The sequence below is a fragment of the Sparus aurata genome, chromosome 20, assembly GCF_900880675.1.
Source record: "Sparus aurata chromosome 20, fSpaAur1.1, whole genome shotgun sequence".
Lineage (NCBI taxonomy): Eukaryota > Metazoa > Chordata > Actinopteri > Spariformes > Sparidae > Sparus > Sparus aurata.
Window position 1 is genome coordinate 1,178,399 of NC_044206.1, and position 19,818 is coordinate 1,198,216.

General features: G+C 42.2%; 1 protein-coding gene and 1 long non-coding RNA gene across 2 annotated transcripts in view; both read right to left on the reverse strand.

Moving 5' to 3' along the window:
- Positions 1 to 706: 706 nt before the first annotated feature.
- Positions 707 to 19,818, reverse strand: part of mtr (5-methyltetrahydrofolate-homocysteine methyltransferase) — a 155,335-nt gene continuing 136,223 nt past the window's right edge. Inside the window, exons 27-29 of the mRNA XM_030400708.1 lie at positions 2,514 to 2,589; positions 2,177 to 2,332; positions 707 to 1,800 (exon numbers count right to left, since the gene is read on the reverse strand). Of these exons, the coding sequence (XP_030256568.1) occupies positions 1,520 to 1,800; positions 2,177 to 2,332; positions 2,514 to 2,589 (513 nt within the window). The 3' untranslated portion in view covers positions 707 to 1,519. The remainder of the gene's footprint in view (positions 1,801 to 2,176; positions 2,333 to 2,513; positions 2,590 to 19,818) is intronic.
- Positions 17,237 to 19,344, reverse strand: LOC115571348 (uncharacterized). Its single transcript, XR_003981907.1, has 3 exons — positions 19,179 to 19,344; positions 19,021 to 19,100; positions 17,237 to 18,695 (listed from the first exon to the last, which is right to left on the reverse strand). It is a non-coding gene; the product is annotated as an uncharacterized LOC115571348 (long non-coding RNA).

Here is a 19,818-nt window from a genome sequence, read left to right on the forward strand (position 1 = left end):
TATATATATATATAATATATATATATATATATATATATATATATATATATATATATATATACACACACACACACATGATATTATTATTGGAGTTTACATTCATAATGAGCCAGGGTGACCAATAGTGACAGATCTGCCAACCAATCACGAGTGATTTTGCTTGTTTATGAGTAGTGGTTTCATCCAATACTGAGTGAGGAAATTCAAGCCAGCCCACACATCCTCTGGCCAGGCGTGGTTTTGCTGCTATTCAAATGCAAATTAGAGGCGATCGCACCTCCACATACGTCATGGTTAACTGCCGAAAATTAGGGCGATTTCCGGGCGTTTACTATGGGTGTCACGATTCTCCAAATCCTCGATTCGATTCAATTTTCGATTCTAAGGTCACGGTTCGATTCGATTCTTACATTTTTTTTTTTAAAGCACAGGCTGCTATGCCATTTTTAGACTAGACTTTTATGCCATATATAATATCTGACCTTTGTTCACAATGCACTACACTACATTGTCAAATTTTAAACATTTAGTAACAACATAATGTAACAATAACTTATATCTTCAATCAATTAGAAACTTAAACAGAATAACCTGCCATCTAGTTTCTGCAGAGCTTGCAAACTGTGGCTTTTTTGTCAACATAGATCACTGGTAATCCAAAATACTTCCACACCTGCGACTTCAGTGAAAGAGGAGGGGGTTCAAGTTCTGTCGATGGGTCTCCGTTGTTGTAAGAGTGGCAGAACCCCTTTCAGGAATAGGGCGGTGCATGAGATGCGTGCGTAAGGTGCATAAGGTGTGAGTGGGCGAGCGAGAGTGAGGCAGCGTGCGGACAATGAATGAATGGGAGAGGAAGGAAAAGCAAGTAGTAGCGACAGCAGTAAAGTGTACAATACAGTCTGCAGTTTGGCTGTGAATAAAGGCGACGGCTCTTCAAGATAAAGCAAAGCTCCCTGGTATTATTTCCCGACCAGCTTAACATGTGAAAGGGGGTTCACCGACAGTAAACACAAAGTTCGGCCCCACAGGAAATCATCTCTCCTGTGCTTCCCGACCACGGTCCGGGAGCCGGACAGGAATGGTGTAACACCATGCTATCGTTTGGCTGGCTGTAGCTAATAGCTGCTGGCTTTGCTAGTAGCTACGTTAGAGGAGGTTGACTCGCAGCACTTCAACACTTACGTTGTGTGTTTTTTTCCGCTTGGCAAGCCGACCGGACGTACGTGACACGGGGGTGTGGCAGCATTGGCGATGCCATTTTTTAATTCTAAGTTCGAGATTTTGACTTAATTTCGGTCGATTTTGATTTAAAACCGAAATCGTGACGCCCTTAGCGTTTACGGGGACGAAAATCCCACTTTTCATGCAGTGTAAACTCTCCTCCTATCCAGTAGCAGAATCTGACGTCACCATGGGTGTTTACTACTCCAGAGCTGGGCATCTGCTCCACCCTGCCACACTCATCTTTTGTTTGACTCCATAGCAGCTGAAATGACATACTATGCATTTAAGGCTGCCGTTATAAGGTTACTGTTTGCACCTGTGTATGACACAGAATCAGACATGGAATGAATGCACTGCAACTGCTTATGACCCACACCTGTTGCCGTAAGCCATAGAAAGTAGCGAGGGGTTTGGTGTCTCTGTGCACCGTGACATCATCTTTATACACATTGATGTCATCACCATCACTCTGAGCATGCCAGAACCCCAAAAGGCCCCGCCCCTTCAGACTGCCACTTTCAATCATCCGGTTGAGCAGCAGCTGTGCATCATTAAAGACTCGCTGAGCCTCCACACCTGCAGGAAGCACATATTACTAAGATCAGACATGAGTGTAATGAAAGTTGTTTCACTCACTGTTGCTAATGGTTTGGTGTTAGCTGTATACTTCTTGTAGATCTCAGGATGATGCCACTGCACTGCCATCATAACTAACTGACAGTCACTTACATCTGCATATAACATGTACATTCACAATCTAGACACACTTTTTAAAAATAGGTCAAGTCAAATAGATAAAAATAAATGTTTTTTTTCTATTTACAAAGTGCTGACATCTTTTCACAAAACTAATATACACGAGCAACATCTGAATAGGATACCATGCAGCAGGATAGATATTTGTGGTATGATAATGTGGTATAATAAACCCTGACAGAGGTCCAGCTCATACCGACAGTCTTGTCGTTGAAGATTTTGGGGTAACCTCTGTTGGGGTATTTTCCTCTCAGCTGCCACACATCAAAGAAAGGCTTCCAGTCAATGAAGTCCACCAGACTGTTCAGATCGTACCACTCAAACACATGTGTTCCCAGAAACTGAGGATGCACTGAATCAAAAAGATACAGCATACCTGCTTTTCAAGGTCCATACAAAAAATGTAACATACATTGTATCCAAGTCCTACATACAAGGAATCATCTGTATTTACTTTTTCCAGCACTTTACAAAAGTTATAAGATGTTCATATTCTAATGACACAATCTTTAGACATACTTTACTTATCTTACCTGGCCTGGGCAGAGTGCACCAGTCTATATGTAAAGCCTTCTCTCTGGCCTGGGACAGAGACAAATACCGACGATCCTGAAGCAACACAAGCAGATGGAGAATGAAGAGGAGGGCATAACAGTTGCAGTTATATTGCACATTTTATTTCAAGTCAATTCAGTGTGCTCAACAATTAAGTGCATATGCAAACAAGCATCCACCCAATTCTAATAAAAATCTGGACATTAAAGTTACTGATGTTGTTATGGAGCAAGCATATGATGGCATGTTCTGAAAAATATAATGTGATATATTCAAAATATCTCCATCCTAATAAATGGCAATTGCCCATATAATATATAACAATATATTGCCATTTTGCTTCAAGACGATATTACAAAATATATTAACTTTCCATTCTGATAAAACATTGATAATATATACTGTGTGTATTTAAAAATCTATTATTTCAAATATATCCAGCATATATTACCACACAATATATTTTTGGATAATATATGGTCATATGAACATGGCAATAACTACTACTTACTTTTTTATAAAATTAGAGAAAAACAATACGCTGATAAGACGTAACAGGCCCTACTTTGTAAGAAATACAATATGCTAATAAGATGCAACAAGCCAACTTTGTCTCAAATTAGACAACTAGAAATAATGTAGTGTTTATTAGACAGTAAACAAGAAAAGTTATACTGTAATTAGACACCATATAACCTACCCAAATTATGCTGTAATTTAGAAAGCGCATGTAAAGTCTTATTTATTTTTTTTTTTTTTCTTTTTAAAGATTTTTTTGGCATAGACACCTTTATTAAGCAGTAGACAGATAGGAAATATGGGAGAGAGAGGGGGATGTGACATGCAGCAAAGGACCTCCGGCCGGATTCGAACCGGGGTCGGCTGCGTCTATGGCATGCACTCTAACCACTCCACCACCTGCGCGCCAACATGTAAAGTCTTATTACTTAAAATATAGGCTACTATACTTAGACACTATTATACCAAATTATACTGTAACTACAAACCAAATCAGAGATCCTTATACACTATTAGACACCATTTTACAAGATCTTAGTCTAATTAGGAATCACACGCGATGCCATATCAGATCCAAAACAGCTAGTTAGACGCCATTATACCCTCACTGACAAATTATGCATTTAATGCTACCAACATCGGTCTATAGCTAAATTAGACGAATGTACTGCCATATCATATTGGGCATGGCCTTTATAATTGTCGGGCAAAACACAGAGTTCAGAGGAAAATAAATTTATTTGAGCTTTATTTACCATAGTTTCACTTTCTTACAGGGTCATTTATTGATCATTAGAAGAAAAGTCAAACCACATCGGTTCACATCTGGTTGCTACTACACACGTCCCTGGTAACCTGGATGTTCCCTGGATTCTTGTGAAGTTTGTAGGTGCTTCCTCGACACTCTACTCCCACAGTTAAGACATCAGATCATTTAAAGCCATGTTACTATCCAACCCCAGTAACATTAGACCAGCTACTGAAGCTGCCAGGACATTGCATCTTTATTTCCCACTGTTAGACCCTTATTACAGTCTTATTACACTTACTTATAGGATAATTTGTGGCACATTACAACAGAACTGTACTGTAAAATAAAGTGAATACCTTCTAACTGTTAGACCCTTATTACAGTCTTATTACACTTACTTGGATGTAATTTGTGGTACATTACAACAGAACTGTACTGTAAAATAAAGTGGTCCTTCTCACTGTTAGACCCTTATTAGAGGGTTGCTTTTCTGACCCTTGTGGATGGCCTCCAGTGCTCAAGAGCCCTGCCAGCACAGGGCTACAGGGCGCTGCAGGCTCACGATGCCTCACTGTGGCCCTCTCTTCACACAGGGCCCCGGGACCTCCACAGCTGTTTGTAGCCGAGCTCCAGCTCAAACACACGCTGCTGGTGAGGAGCTGATGGTCGCTCTCTGGAAGTCCTTCTGTGGAGGTTTGCTGAGCTATTGAAGCTTTCAGAAAAACGTTATCTCCTACATTTATAAACTTGTTACATACTTGCACAATGTCAGTGTCCGTCCAGGCCGCTAACAATTGCTAGCCTTAGCTGCCAACATTGACATGTCGAGTGCGCTAGCTTAATACTGAGAGCCTTGTGTGAGCATAAACAAGGCTTAATGGAGTCAAACCGTAATGTTAGTGACCCCACTGTACTATTTTATTGTTCTCATGCATATAAATGTTGAGTCTTGGAATTTGTTAACATGAAGCTGCAGATTGAAGCCACAGATTTAAGCAGTTTTAAGATGTGTTGCAAATACAAGGTGTTAAATGTAACACATGTTCAGTAGCTCATATGAGCACTTCATTTGGTACATATACACATGGTGTTCAGTGGCCATTATAATTTTAACTATGAAGATAAGCAGTTCATATGGTTATATCTTTTACAAATAAAGTTGGTGTTACGCAGTAGAGATAACAGTGAGCGGATGATAAGCAGCCAAAACATGAGGTTTGTTCGGTAGGCTGTACATGTCATTTTGTGTATTAAGTATTCATTTAATTAATCTAATATAAAGACAGTTCAGTCAGAACTTCATTTCAGTCAGACAACTCACTTTTGAAATGTTTATTGCAAGCTGAACATAGTTAGAGTTTGGCGTCTAAGGCTCTGACAGACATGTTTACATGTGATATTGGGGAGTGATGATTAAATATATTCCCCCCAAAACTGTACGGATTAGGAGCCCGACGCTTCTGACGTGAGGCTCTACTATGGGTGGGCCTGGCATCGCCGCCGTGTGGCCATTCCCCATGAGCACCTCGGCTACGAGGGGAATATTCTATCGAATGAGCAGCGATCCTTTAAGCACATCCCTTAAGCACATTGGCGATGAAATGCTAAGACGAATGAATAATAACCCAGCAAACCACCTGATATGCAATAGAATTAGACAGCGAGGCATCTACCAATATTTATTGATGCATTTAAAGGGTGCAGGAGCTCATGAGCTTTTGTGCGGACAAGATCTCCTTCTTGCGGAGCCTGATGTAGTGATGGAAAGCTGAGGATGACCAGCGGCCCAAGGATTTTAACATTGAGGTAGGCCAATTCTCAAGGAGTGAGGGGAAGAGCGTTCTGGGGAAAGACCGCAGCTCAGGAAGAGACAACGCAGCTTTGAAGAGAACCAGGATCTCGTCATTGGATTGCAACCATCGGTGATGAACAGAGGTGCCGACCGAGGGGTCGGAGAACAATCATGCAGAAATTTCATCATGGAGGAGAAAGGACAAAAGGCAATGTTAGTCTTGGCAATGATAATTTGGGTGCCTTGGCAAGATCTATCAGACTGAGTGTTTCAGAAATATAGAGTACATATCATCTTTTACAGTTAAATTGGAGAGGGTGAGATCATGCTGAGGATTAAAGGAGAGAGATCTGGTTGTATATTCACCACACCTGAGAAACCCACAGAAGGCCATTTAGCAGAACCACTTCCAACATAACATCGATATAGAGTGAAAAACACCCTCGTCTTAGCCTTGAAACCAACTTATGCACCAGTGAAATGGTGAGAGGCAGTCTTTTATCATTGCCTGGAGGACGTGCCTTTTTAAGGCTGTTGAGGAGCAGCTGAATGGATGGATTCCCGAGAAGGCTCTGGGATGCTGGATCTTGGCATCGGAAGTGGAACTGAATCCCTGCTAGCATGGCTTTTATACTATGCATTTGAAGATTGTGGGATTCGAATGAAAACAAAATGAATGCACAAACTACTGAGATATCTACTGGTAAAGGACTAAGGAGGCGGTTGGTGCAGAAGGAAGAGAAGAAATACCAAGCTGAATCATATGCTTTAATTGTACTTTTGGCTAAACCAAGTCTCATGTATTTGGAGGCAGAGCACAAGAGATCCTGCAGAGGCTTGGACGTTCTTAATCTAGCGTCATCTGACTGAATGGAGGGCATGGCATGCTGGAGGGCTTGGCCTGGGGACACATAGTTTTGAACTCCTGAAATTTAAAGCGAGAGAGAGCATCAGCTACACAATTTTCATGACCAGGAATTAAAGTAGCTCGCAAAATGAAGTTGTTTAAAAAGCATGTCCAAGTTAAACGTTGCATGAGACTGTTAATCATTGGTATTTTAGAGCGCCCCTTATTGATTATTTCTACTGTAGCAGCGTTGTCAAAAAACACCATAATTTGTTTCCTGGTCCATCTGCTGCCCCATAGTAAACAAGCAACAACAACAGGGTAAAGCTCATAAAGAGCAGTGGATTTGGGTTTGTTGCCAAGGGACTGCATTTCAGGTGGCCAGACATCTGCAAACCACTCGTTAATGTAAAACTCCCCAAAATTGACTGAAGGGGCCGCATCAGTGAAGAATTGGAGGGAATCAGAAGACTCCACATAGTCATTATAAAAGAAAGAAATGCCATTCCATTCATCACATAACAAGCCCCAAAAACGCAGATCTGAGCGACAGCCTTTGTCTAAAACTACAGTGTCTCTTAGATTTTGAACGGAATTAGCCAATACTAGCAAGCGCGATACAAATGAACGACCTTGAGGGATGATGCGCATAACGAAGTTAAGGTGGCCCAATAGAGATAAAAGATCTCTTAGAGAAAAAAGCAGCAGACGACCAGGATTTGATAGCTTCTCTGATGCGAGTCAACTTGTCTTGTGGCAGTGATGCTTGCATAAGCACACTATCAAGGGTGATGCAGAGAGATTCTAAGCGCGTTCAAGGGCCTATTGTTTTCTCTTCTGAAAGAGGTACACCTAACTCATGGAAAAGGCTTTTGACTATGGAGATGCTGCGAGCTGGTGGGGATGAAGGAAAGTCAACTACTAAAAAATCATTTAGAAGCTGCAAGATGAAAGGGAGTTTGCAGATGTTGTAGAGGATCCAGCATAATGCTTCTGACAGGGTGTCGAAAATGCGAGGGCTACTGCGGCAACTGAAAACATGGAAGTAAGCTTAGTTGGGAAGTGTAGACAGTCAAGATAGCAGCATGGAGAGCCTGTATTCACACAAGACTGATTTTTTGTTGTATTTGCAGTATTTGCAGTATTTCCCTGTGAAATAAAGACACTGGCACATAGACAGAAACTGACATCATTTTGCAAGTATGTAACAAGTTCATAAATGTAGGAGATAACGTTTTTCTGAAAGCTTCAATAGCTCAGCAAACCTCCATAGAAGGACTTCCAGAGAGCGACCATCAGCTCCTCACCAGCAAGCGTGTGTTTGAGCTGGAGCTCGGCTACAAACAGCTGTGGAGGTCCCGGGACCCTGTGTGAAGAGAGGGCCACAGTCACGCATCATGAGCCGCACAGTGCCCTGTAGCCCTGTGCTGGCAGGGCGCTTGAGCACTGGAGGCCGTCCACAAGGGTCAGAAAAGCAACCCTCTAATAAGGGTCTAACAGTGAGAAGGACCACTTTATTTTACAGTACAGTTCTGTTGTAATGTACCACAAATTACATCTAAGTAAGTGTAATAAGACTGTAATAAGGGTCTAACAGTGAGAAGGTATTCACTTTATTTTACAGTACAGTTCTGTTGTAATGTGCCACAAATTATCCTATAAGTAAGTGTAATAAGACTGGTCTCTAATCGAGAGACCTAATTTCAGGTCTCTCGATTAGAACATCATAATCAACCTGCTCAAGCCAGCTGTGAAATCAAGTTAAACGCAAAAGTATTTTTTTTTCAATCGCTATTGGGGACTGATGACTCAGGGATAAAAGTCAAGTGATGGCAGAGTAGATGAGAGTGTGGAGGTGTCTGACAGGTGGTTTAACATCCTGAACACCTTCATTAGGGTCCGGGCAGCTAAGCTGCCAGGACATTATTGTATGCCTAGGAATTCTTTCTTTCTTCCGAGGAAGTCATACTTCCCAAGGGCGAAAACTCACCAAACTTTTGTAACCCAGGTAACAGGTTCTTCCTCTCTCTCTCTCTCTCTGTCAGTCAGTTTAATATCTCGCGGGGTTAGGCCCGGTTCTCGCGTGGTCCATCTGGGCCAATCACGGTGACGCTGTTCGGTGACGTCACGGGGTCACGTGGGGGGGGGGGGGGGGGGGGGGGCGCGACCAACCGCGTTTAAATATAGAGCTGCGGTGTACAGTCTCGGTAAGAGCGGTGAGGAAGCTGCAGGAGAGACGAGCTACAGGTCGGGTAAAACTATATTTTTCCGCTGCTTTGTCATTGTTATGAGTGCCGACTGTTAAGCGATCTGTTGCCTCTTGCCGGGCCAAGAGTTGCCGTGCGGAAATCTGCAACGATTGAGCGTGTAACTTGCATGGAGACTGGTGAGGTCAATAGGCTATATGCACACAGTGGTGCTGACGTAGTTCCGGTAAAATCTCAGCCAGCTACTCCACTTCCGCTCTCCGTACAGTTGACAGGATTTTTGGAGAAATGGCGGCATCGTCCCAGAAAAACAAATTCAAATTCCAACGCACAGATAGCACGACAGCTGAGCATTGTTGTGTACCTTTGTGCCAAGCCTCGAGTAAGTACAACTAGACAATTCCCCGCCGGGAAATCGCGAGAGTGGGCTGTGCGCTTTGCCCCGTGACGAAAAAGCAAACATGGCATCAGCAAAGTTTCCTCACCATCAAGCGGGAAAGGCCTTAAGGAACACACACATCAAGTTTTGTGGTCCTAGCTTCAGAAACGTGGAAATGGCAGCGAGTTAAAAAAGGGTGCAGTTTTGAGATTCCTCCTCCCGATTTACATTGGAGTAAATGGAGCATTTGAGAGCTACTCTTGTTGGTTAGCGGTCGATAATTCAAAAACAGTAAATCCTACCGATAAAGTAGACACACTGGGAGAAAGAAGACAAGTGTGGCTACAACTCTGGAAAATATCACTGTTTTTGAGCCTAATTTGTGGCCAGGATCGTCACGGAAAGAGAAAATTTCTGAGCAAATGTTTTTGTCTCTCTCACTCTGTCAGTTGGCCCTCTCCACTCTGCTGCACGAACATTCCGCCATACACAATCATTGAAAACCCTGAATTTTTCCAAAATCACTCACTGTCATTCAAGGATCACAGTTCAAAAACTACACATCATAGCAAAAAAGTTCAAATACAACTTAAATACTCAGGACTTGTGCCTACATTTTAAAGCTGAAATGGTGTTTCTACGTGAACGTATGCCAGAGCAGGAGATGTTTGAAAAACGTCGCAGATTTGCGACTTTTTTGACCTCGCCCCATTCATTCCTTATGGGAAATTTATCACAGTTTTTCGCGACTTATGTCGCGAAAAATTAATATTTCGTAAAGCTGAATATTAGCAACCCAAGTCCGAATGAGCCGCACATTGAATGAGCGGAAAAATAATCATTAATGTAGCTAAAATGTTGGGAAATATACTGTGTGTGTGCGTTTGCATGTATGTGAGTGCAAGCTTAAGCATGGCTGTGTGTGTGTGTGTGTGTGTGTGTGTACATGTCTCTCTGTCTGTCTGTCTGTCTCATGTGTTTCTCCTGTCTGTCTGTCTGTCTGTCCGATGTGTGTCTCCTGTCTGTCTGTCTGATGTATGTCTCCTGTTTGTATGTCTGTCACTCTCTCTCTTTGCCCAGCTGATTTCGGTTGCTAGGTGACAGTTGGCAGGGGCCGTGGCAACGGACTGTGAGGGAGTCAGTTGGCCCTCTCCACTCTGCTGCACGAACATTCCCCCATACACAATCATTGAAACCCCAGAATTTCTCCAAAATCACTCACCATCGTTCAAGGATCACAGTTCAAAAACTACACATCATAGGAAAAAAGTTCAAATACAACAAAAATACTCTAGACCTGTGCCTACATTTTAAAGCTGGAATGGTGTTTCTAGCTGAATGTATGCCAGAGCAGGAGATGTTTGAAAAACATTGCAGATTTGCGAGTTTTTTGACCTCATCCCATTCATTCCTTATGGGAAGTGTCTCGCAGCTGTTCGCGTCTTACGACGCAAAGATTAATATTCTAGAAAACTGAATTATTGCATACAGAGTCCGATCAAGCCGCACATTGAATGAGTGAAAAAATGATCGTTTAATGTAGTTTAAATGTTGGGAAATATACTTTGTGTGTGCGTCTGTGTGCATGTGAGAGCACGCTTAAGCAGCTCTGTGTGTGTGTGTCTACATGTCGCTCTGTCTGTCTGTCCGTCTGATGTGTGTCTCCTGTCTGTCTGTCTGTCCGTCTGATGTGTGTCTCCTGTCTGTCTGTCCGTCTGATGTGTGTCTCCTGTGTGTCTGTCTGTCTGTCTGTCTGTCTGATGTGCGTCTCCTGTGTGTCTGTCTGTCTGTCTGTCTGTCTGTCTGTCCGTCTGATGTGTGTCTCCTGTGTGTCTGTCTGTCTGTCTGTCTGATGTGCGTCTCCTGTGTGTCTGTCTGTCTGTCTGTCTGTCTGTCTGATGTGTGTCTAGTGTCTGTCTGTCTGTCACTCTCTCTCTTGGCCCAGCTGTTTTTGGTTGCCAGGTGACCGTTGGCAAGGGCCGTAGCAACGGACTGTGAGGGAGCTGATTTGAGAGCAATTTCTGCCTCACATCTAGGACGTCAAACTAGAGCTATTTGGTCAAAATCATACATGATATCGACAATTTTTTTTCACGATCGAGCCAGAAAGGCCTTAAAGAACACACTCATTAAGTTTTGTGGTCCTAGCTTCAGAAATGTGGAAATGGCAGCGAGTTAAAAAAGAGTGCAGTTTTGGAAATCCTTCTCCCGATTTACATTGGAGTAAATGGAGCATTTCAGAGCTACTCTTGTCGGTTAGCGGTCGATAATTCAAAAACCGTAAATCTTACCGATAAAGTGGACACATTGGGAGAAAGAAGACAAGTGTGGCTACAACTCTGGAAAGTATCACTGTTTTTGAGCCTAATTTGTGGCCAGGATCGTCACGGAAAGAGAAAATCTCTGAGTGAATTTTTGAATCTCGCTCACTCTGTCAGTTGGTCCTCTCAACTGTGCTGCACGAACATTCCGCCATAGACACTCATTGAAAACCCTGAATTTCTCCAAAATCACTCACCGCCATTCAAGGGTCACAGTTCAAAAACTACACATCGTAGGAAAAAAGTTCAAATACAACAAAAATACTCAGGACTTGTGCCTACATTTTAAAGCTGGAATGGTGTTTCCACGTGAACGTATGCCCGAGCAGGAGATGTTTGAAAAACATCGCAGATTTGCGAGTTTTTTGACCTCGTCCCATTCATTCCTTATGGGAAATTTGTCGCAGTTTCACGCGACATACGTCGCGAAAAATTAATATTTTCATGAGAAAAATAATAGCAGCACTCTTCCGCCCGAGCCGCACGTTTTGATGTATTTTTTGTTTGTATTCGCTCAACGATGCGGGGCGTGAAAACTGCCAAATTATCACGGGAGGATGAAAAATAACTAGACAATTCCCCGCCGGGAAATCGCGAGAGTGGGCTGTGCGCTTTGCCCCGTGACGAAAAAGCAAACATGGCATCAGCAAAGTTTCCTCACCATCAAGGGGGAAAGGCCTTAAGGAACACACACATCACGTTTTGTGGTCCTAGCTTCAGAAATGTGGAAATGGCAGCGAGTTAAAAAAGGGTGCAGTTTTGAAATTTCTCCTCCCGATTTACATTGGAGTAAATGGAGCATTTGAGAGCTACTCTTGTCGGTTAGCGGTCGATAATTCAAAAACCGTAAATCCTACCGATAAAGTAGACACATTGGGAGAAAGAAGACAAGTGTGGCTAGAACTCTGGAAAATATCACTGTTTTTGAGCCTAATTTGTGGCCAGGATCGTCATGGAAAGAGAAAATTTCTGAGCAAATTTTTGGATCCCTCTCACTCTGTCAGTTGGCCCTCTCCACTCTGCTGCACGAACATTCCGCCATACACATACGCAGATTTGCGACTGTTTTGACCTCGCCCCATTCATTCCTTATGGGAAATTTATCGCAGTTTTTTGCGACTAATTCGCGAAAAATTTATATTTCGTAAAGCTGAATATTAGCAACCCGAGTACGAATGAGCTGCACATTGAATGAGCGAAAAAATAATCATTAACGTAGTTTAAATGTTGGGAAATATACTGTGTGTGTGCGTTTGCATGTATGTGAGTGCACGCTTAAGCATGGCTGTGTGTGTGTGTGTGTGTACATGTCTCTCTGTCTGTCTGTCTGTCCGATGTGTGTCTCCTGTCTGTCTGTCTGTCTGTCCGATGTGTGTCTCCTGTCTGTCTGTCTGTCTGTCTGTCTGATGTATGTCTCCTGTCTGTATGTCTGTCACTCTCTCTCTTTGCCCAGCTGATTTCGGTTGCTAGGTGACAGTTGGCAGGGGCCGTAGCAACGGACTGTGAGGAGTCAGTTGGCCCTCTCCACTCTGCTGCATGAACATTCCCCCATACACAATCATTGAAAACCCTGAATTTCTCCAAAATCACTCACCATCGTTCAAGGATCACAGTTCAAAAACTACACATCATAGGAAAAAAGTTCAAATACAACAAAAATACTCAAGACCCGTGCCTACATTTTAAAGCTGGAATGGTGTTTCTAGCTGAATGTATGCCAGAGCAGGAGATGTTTGAGAAACATCGCAGATTTGCGAGTTTTTTGAGCTCATCCCATTCATTCCTTATGGGAAGTGTCTCGCAGCTGTTCGCGTCTTACGACGCGAAAGATTAATATTCTAGAAAACTAAATTATAGCATACAGAGTCCGATCAAGCCGCACATTGAATGAGTGAAAAAATGATCGTTTAATGTAGTTTAAATGTTGGGAAATATACTGTGTGTGTGTGCGTCTGTGTGCATGTGAGAGCACGCTTAAGCAGCTCTGTGTGTGTGTGTCTACATGTCGCTCTGTCTGTCTGTCCGTCTGTCTGATGTGTGTCTCCTGTCTGTCTGTCTCTCTGATGTGTGTCTCCTGTGTGTCTGTCTGTCCGTCTGATGTGTGTCTATTGTCTGTCTGTCTGTCACTCTCTCTCTTGGCCCAGCTGTTTTTGGTTGCTAGGTGACCGTTGGCAAGGGCCGTAGCAACGGACTGTGAGGGAGCTGATTTGAGAGCAATTTCTGCCTCACATCTAGGACGTCAAACTAGTGCTATTTAGTCAAAATCATACATGATATCGACAATTTTTTTTCACGATCGAGCCAGAAAGGCCTTAAAGAATACACTCATTAAGTTTTGTGGTCCTAGCTTCAGAAATGTGGAAATGGCAGCGAGTTAAAACAGGGTGCAGTTTTGGAAATCCTTCTCCCGATTAACATTGGAGTAAATGGAGCATTTCAGAGCTACTCATGTCGGTTAGCGGTCGATAATTCATAAACCGTAAATCCCACCGATAAAGTAGACACATTGGGAGAAAGAAGACAAGTGTGGCTACAACTCTGGAAAATATCACTGTTTTTGAGCTTAATTTGTGGCCAGGATCGTCACGGAAAGAGAAAATTTCTGAGATAAATTTTGAGTCTCTCTCACTCTGTCAGTTGGCCCTCTCCACTCTGCTGCACGAACATTCAGCCATACACAAACATTGAAAACCCTGAATTTTTCCAAAATCACTCACCGTCATTCAAGGATCACAGTTCAAAAACTACACATCATAGGAAAAAAGTTCAAATACAACTTAAATACTCAGGACTTGTGCCTACATTTTAAAGCTGGAATGGTGTTTCTAGCTGAATGTATGCCGGAGCATTAGATGTTTGAAAAACGTCGCAGATTTGCGACTTTTTTGACCTCGTCCCATTCATTCCTTATGGGAAATTTATCGCAGTTTTTCGCGACTTATGTCGCGAAAAATTTATATTCTGGTGAGAAAAATAATAGCATACCGAGTCCGCCCGAGCCGCACGTTTTGATACATTTTTTGTTTGTGTGCGACCAACGGTGTGGGACGAGTTAGCGACAGAAAAAAGGAAGGAGGACCTCTATAGCAGAGCTATAGGTATAGCTATAGCAGAGCTATAGGTGTCCATAGTGGGCTGGCGAGCACAGCCCACTATGGACACCTATAGCTCTGCTATAGAGGTGTCCATAGTGGGCTGGCGAGCACAGCCCACTAATAAAAAGAGGCGCGAGCACAGCCCACTATGGACACCTATAGCTCTGCTATAGAGGTGTCCATAGTGGGCTGGCGAGCACAGCCCACTAACTAGACAATTCCCCGCCGGGAAATCGCGAGAGTGGGCTGTGTGCTTTGCCCCGTGACGAAAAAGCAAACATGGCATCAGCAAAGTTACCTCACCATCAAGCGGGAAAGGCCTTAAGGAACACACACATCAAGTTTTGTTGTCCTAGCTTCAGAAATGGCAGCGAGTTAAAAAAGGGTGCAGTTTTGAAATTTCTCCTCCCGATTTACATTGGAGTAAATGGAGCATTTGAGAGCTACTCTTGTCGGTTATCGGCCGATAAAGTAGACACATTGGGAGAAAGAAGACAAGTGTGGCTACAACTCTGGAAAATATCACAGTTTTTGAGCCTAATTTGTGGCCAGGATCGTCACGGAAAGAGAAAATTTCTGAGCAAAGTTTTGAGCCTCTCTCACTCTGTCAGTTGGCCTCTCCACTCTGCTGCACGAACATTCCGCCATACACAATCATTGAAAACCCTGAATTTTTCCAAAATCACTCAACGTCATTCAAGGATCACAGTTCAAAAACTACACGTATGCCAGAGCAGGAGATGTTTGAAAAACGTCGCAGATTTGCGAATTTTTTGACCTCGCCCCATTCATTCCTTATGGGAAATTTATCGCAGTTTTTTGCGTCTTACGTTGCGAAAAATTTATATTTCGTAAAGCTGAATAATAGCAACCCGAGTCCGATCGAGCAGCACATTGAATGAGCGAAAAAATAATCAATAAATGTAGTTTAAATGTTGGGAAATATACTGTGTGTGTGCGTTTGTGTGCATGTGAGTGCACGCTTAAGCATGGCTGTGTGTGTGAGTGTGTACATGTCTCTCTGTCTGTCTGTCTCATGTGTGTCTCCTGTCTGTCTGTCTGTCCGATGTGAGTCTCCTGTCTGTCTGTCTGTCCGATGTGTGTCTCCTGTCTGTCTGTCTGTCTGTCTGTCTGATGTATGTCTCCTGTCTGTCTGTCTGTCTGTCCGATGTGTGTCTCCTGTCTGTCTGTCTGTCTGTCTGTCGGATGTATGTCTCCTGTCTGTCTGTCTGTCACTCTCTCTCTTTGCCCAGCTGATTTCGGTTGCTAGGTGACAGTTGGCAGGGGCCGTAGCAACGGACTGTGAGGGAGTCAGTTGGCCCTCTCCACTCTGCTGCACGAACATTCCCCCATACACAATCATTGAAAACCCTGAATTTCTCCAAAATCACTCACCATCGTTCAAGGATCACAGTTCAAAAACTACACATCATAGGAAAAAAGTTCAAATACAACAAAAATACTCAAGACCCGTGCCTACATTTTAAAGCTGGAATGGTGTTTCTAGCTGAATGTATGCCAGAGCAGGAGATGTTTGAAAAACATCGCAGATTTGCGAGTTTTTTGACCTCATCCCATTCATTCCTTATGGGAAGTGTCTCGCAGCCTTTGCGTCTTACGACGCGAAACATTAATATTCTAGAAAGCTGAATAATAGCATACAGGCTCCGATCAAGCCGCACATTGAATGAGTGAAAAAATAATCGTTTAATGTAGTTTAAATGTTGGGAAATATACTGTGTGTGTGCGTCTGTGTGCATATGAGTGCACGCTTAAGCATGGCATGCCATCTTGCAATGGGTTCAAAACAGCGTGACCTTGCCAACCGATATGGAGTCCACCAGTCCACAGTCAGTCGCATAATAACAACTTGGAGCAACTTTCTGTACACTCTACTTGGGGCAGTGAGGATCTGGATACCAGAGGAGAAAGTCAGGGAACATTTGCCTACAGAGTTCAAGGACTATGCAGACAATACAGTCATCCTGGATTGCACGGAGCTGAGGTGCCAATGCCCGTCATCACCTGTTCTCCAAAGTGAAGTGTTCTCTGCATACAAGTCCCACTGTACTCTTAAAGGTCTGCTTGGGATTTCTCCTCATGGGGCGGTCACATTCATCTCACCACTATATGCTGGATCTATTAGCGACAAACAGATCACACGAGAGTCTGGAATTCTCTCCCTTTTGAGACCTGGGAGGGCCATCATGGTTGACCGGGGTTTTCTTGTTGATGACTTTGTGCCATGTAAAATCTATAGGCCAGCATTTCTCTCTGGTCGATCCCAGATGTCTGCCTGTGAGGTCAGGGAGACCCAGGCCATTGCACGACTCAGGGTGCACGTGGAACGCCTCATACGCCGAGTGAAGGAACACAAGTTCTTTGACACAGAAATTCCACTCCGGCTTTTTGGCAGCATTAATCAGCTGTATACCGTTGCATGTCTCCTGACGAACTATGAAAATGGGCCTCTTGTAAAGGCTTAGGCAAAGTAGCTTTTTTGAAGATGGCACCACCCATCCTGTAAATAGTAATTATCTGTGTATACTTGCATGAAATCTGTTTTATATTGTTGATTATTTAATATTGGTTTATTGAAATACATTCACATTGTTCAACAATATTGAAATTAGTTGTATACTGTCTTGAATAAAATGTTAATCTTGTAAATGGAAAAATGTTTATATGTTTACAGTACATGAAATCTGTTTATATTATTTTTTTAATATTGGTTTATTGAAATACATTCACATTGTTCAATAATATTGAAATTAGTTGTATATTGTCTTGAATAAACTGTTAATCGTGTAAATGGAAAAAATGTTTATATGTTTACAGTACATGAAATCTGTTTATATTGTTCAAGTTATTGAATATTTTTATTGAAATACATTTTACACTTTGTTCAATTTAACTGGTACTCAGTTTTTTTTTTTTTACTCACCCACTTGTCAGTTCTACTCATTTACCTTTTATATAACAATTACTTTAGTTTATACAACACACAACCTTCCAATGCTAATCATTGCTTTATTAGTGAGAAAAATTAGATGAAGGATTAAGAGGCATAGGGAAATAGCAGATAATTACAAAAGTTATTACAGTAAGTTATTTCAAACTAAACATTCAAAAAGATGCCAACAGCATGTATAACAACAAATATTAGTTCTCTACAGAAAATGACCGATAAACATTTAATATCCACAAATTAAAACTATATACACTACAGACTATCCCTGTAACAAATCAAGTTGAGTAAGGCAGCGTGCAGGCCAGTTCTCTACTGCAGGGAAGCGTAGAGATAAAAAAAAAAAAAAAGAAATGGTCTATTTTCTCCTTGATGGTTGCTGTGATTTCCTTATCTCTGGAAATCCTCTGAATGAACATGTCTTCCTGTGTGTAGACAACAAAGTCACACCATTCAAGGCCAGAAATCAACAGCTGGCCCTGGATCTGCCAAAAGTATGCATGAGATTTTCTGAGTGTATGTGTGCCCTCACTGATCTTAATGTATGGGCAGTCCACATAACTCAAAACATTCGGGCATTTAATTTCTACAAGGCCAAACTCTGGCTGCTCCTTGGGATCAGACACGATGCCATCAGGTTATGACCCCATCCAAGCTGCGTCAGGGTGGATGAGGAACCCACAAGGGTAATGGTTTACCTCCCTTGCCCTGCAGTACTCTTCTACTGCTGCAGGTTCCATGTCCAGCCCCCTCCTCATGTCTGCAGTCTGATGGCTGGGTCTCAGAAGCCTCTTTGCCAGATTTTCAGCAGAGGTCTCTTCCCTGGTGTGACAGACCTCTCTGAATTTGGTGGAGGTGATGCGCAACCGCCTTAGTTGGTGCCACTCTGCACAGGAACTCTGCTTTTTTGTGCTGTTCTCAACTTTGTGAGCTGTCTCGAATGACGTTGCCATGGACATTATGTGGAGCTGCTGATGCTCAGAGTAGACAGGTAGACAGGTAGAGGGTCCCAGGCAGTAATTAGAGAGTGGCAGCTGTGGGGGAGAAGGGGCATCGGAGTGTGGACAGGTGTTTGGCACCATCTTTGTTGGCAAGTGATAGGACAACACACTTCCTTGTTGCACTTTACCAAACTTGGAGTCAACCAGTGGCACATTATTGGTTATGTCCATAGTCGTTATGAGAGGAGCCACATTGGAGGGAAGGTCACCGTAGACTTCATCCACCCTGAGCGTGGAAAGTTCAGGCAGAGCTGAACTGACTCCCTTATACAAGTTGCTCCTATGAAAAAGACAAAAAAAGAAAAGAAAGAACAAACTGATGAACTGGTTGTTTGCATAGAGTAAGCTAAAGTTTCAAATGAAACAGCTAAGAATAAATAAATATCTTATTTCTGTTTAGTTAGAAAGACTTTATTCGTGTGAAAAGCCTGAAAAGGTTTGGACTTTCTTACTTGATTGACTGACAATATAGATATTAACAATAAATGCTAAAATAACATTTATCCTATAGAATGTAGCATATGATTACTTCATCTGGTATCTTACTGATATGAATACTATAGAAAATGTATTTTAATAACAACAACAATAATAATAATATTAACCTGATGCCGTCTACCAGTCTCCTTTCCTTAGGTCTAGCTTAAAGAATCACCATGTCATTCACCAGACCAGGTTTAACACCCTGCATTTAACAAAAAAGGTTTTCAGAAACATAAACAAATATCCATAAATAAATCAAACTATCATGTTAAAAATTTACTTATCATGGTTCTTGGTTTATGCCACTTCTGTTCCGTTTCTGTGCAGCTGTGTGTTGGGGGAACAGAGGTGATCTTCAGCTGAGAATAATGTGAAGTCTGATATAACAGAGCTGCCACGTGGTTACATAAGGCTGTACCTGCCACACAGCTACACTGGCAGCCTTGTAACTGCACAGGATGGGAATCACCAAGTACAATCTGTGAAAATACACATCTGTTACAATACATACTGTACTTGCTGCAAGTGCAGTTAAACATTACAATGTGGTTTTTTTAAAATAAACAATACACTAGTGAACTTTTGTTATAAAGTAGAATACATGATTACAGTGAGAAAAATATGAATTAGACAAATTAACCAAACAATTACAGATTATATGCAATTATATGTAAATCTGTAACCAAGTCATTTCTGATCTAATTTTTTACTTATTTAAAATGATAAGTACACAGAACATGTGTACAAGAAGTGACAGAACTCAGAACACAATATAGTTTCTGTGAATCCCAATACTTTTACAGGTTTTTATACAGTAGTGCTATGGGGTATCATACGAATATATATTTAATGTAGCCTTTAACGGTATCAGATTTATAACATTGATGTGATTCACAGAAACTTCATTGCTTTGACATACA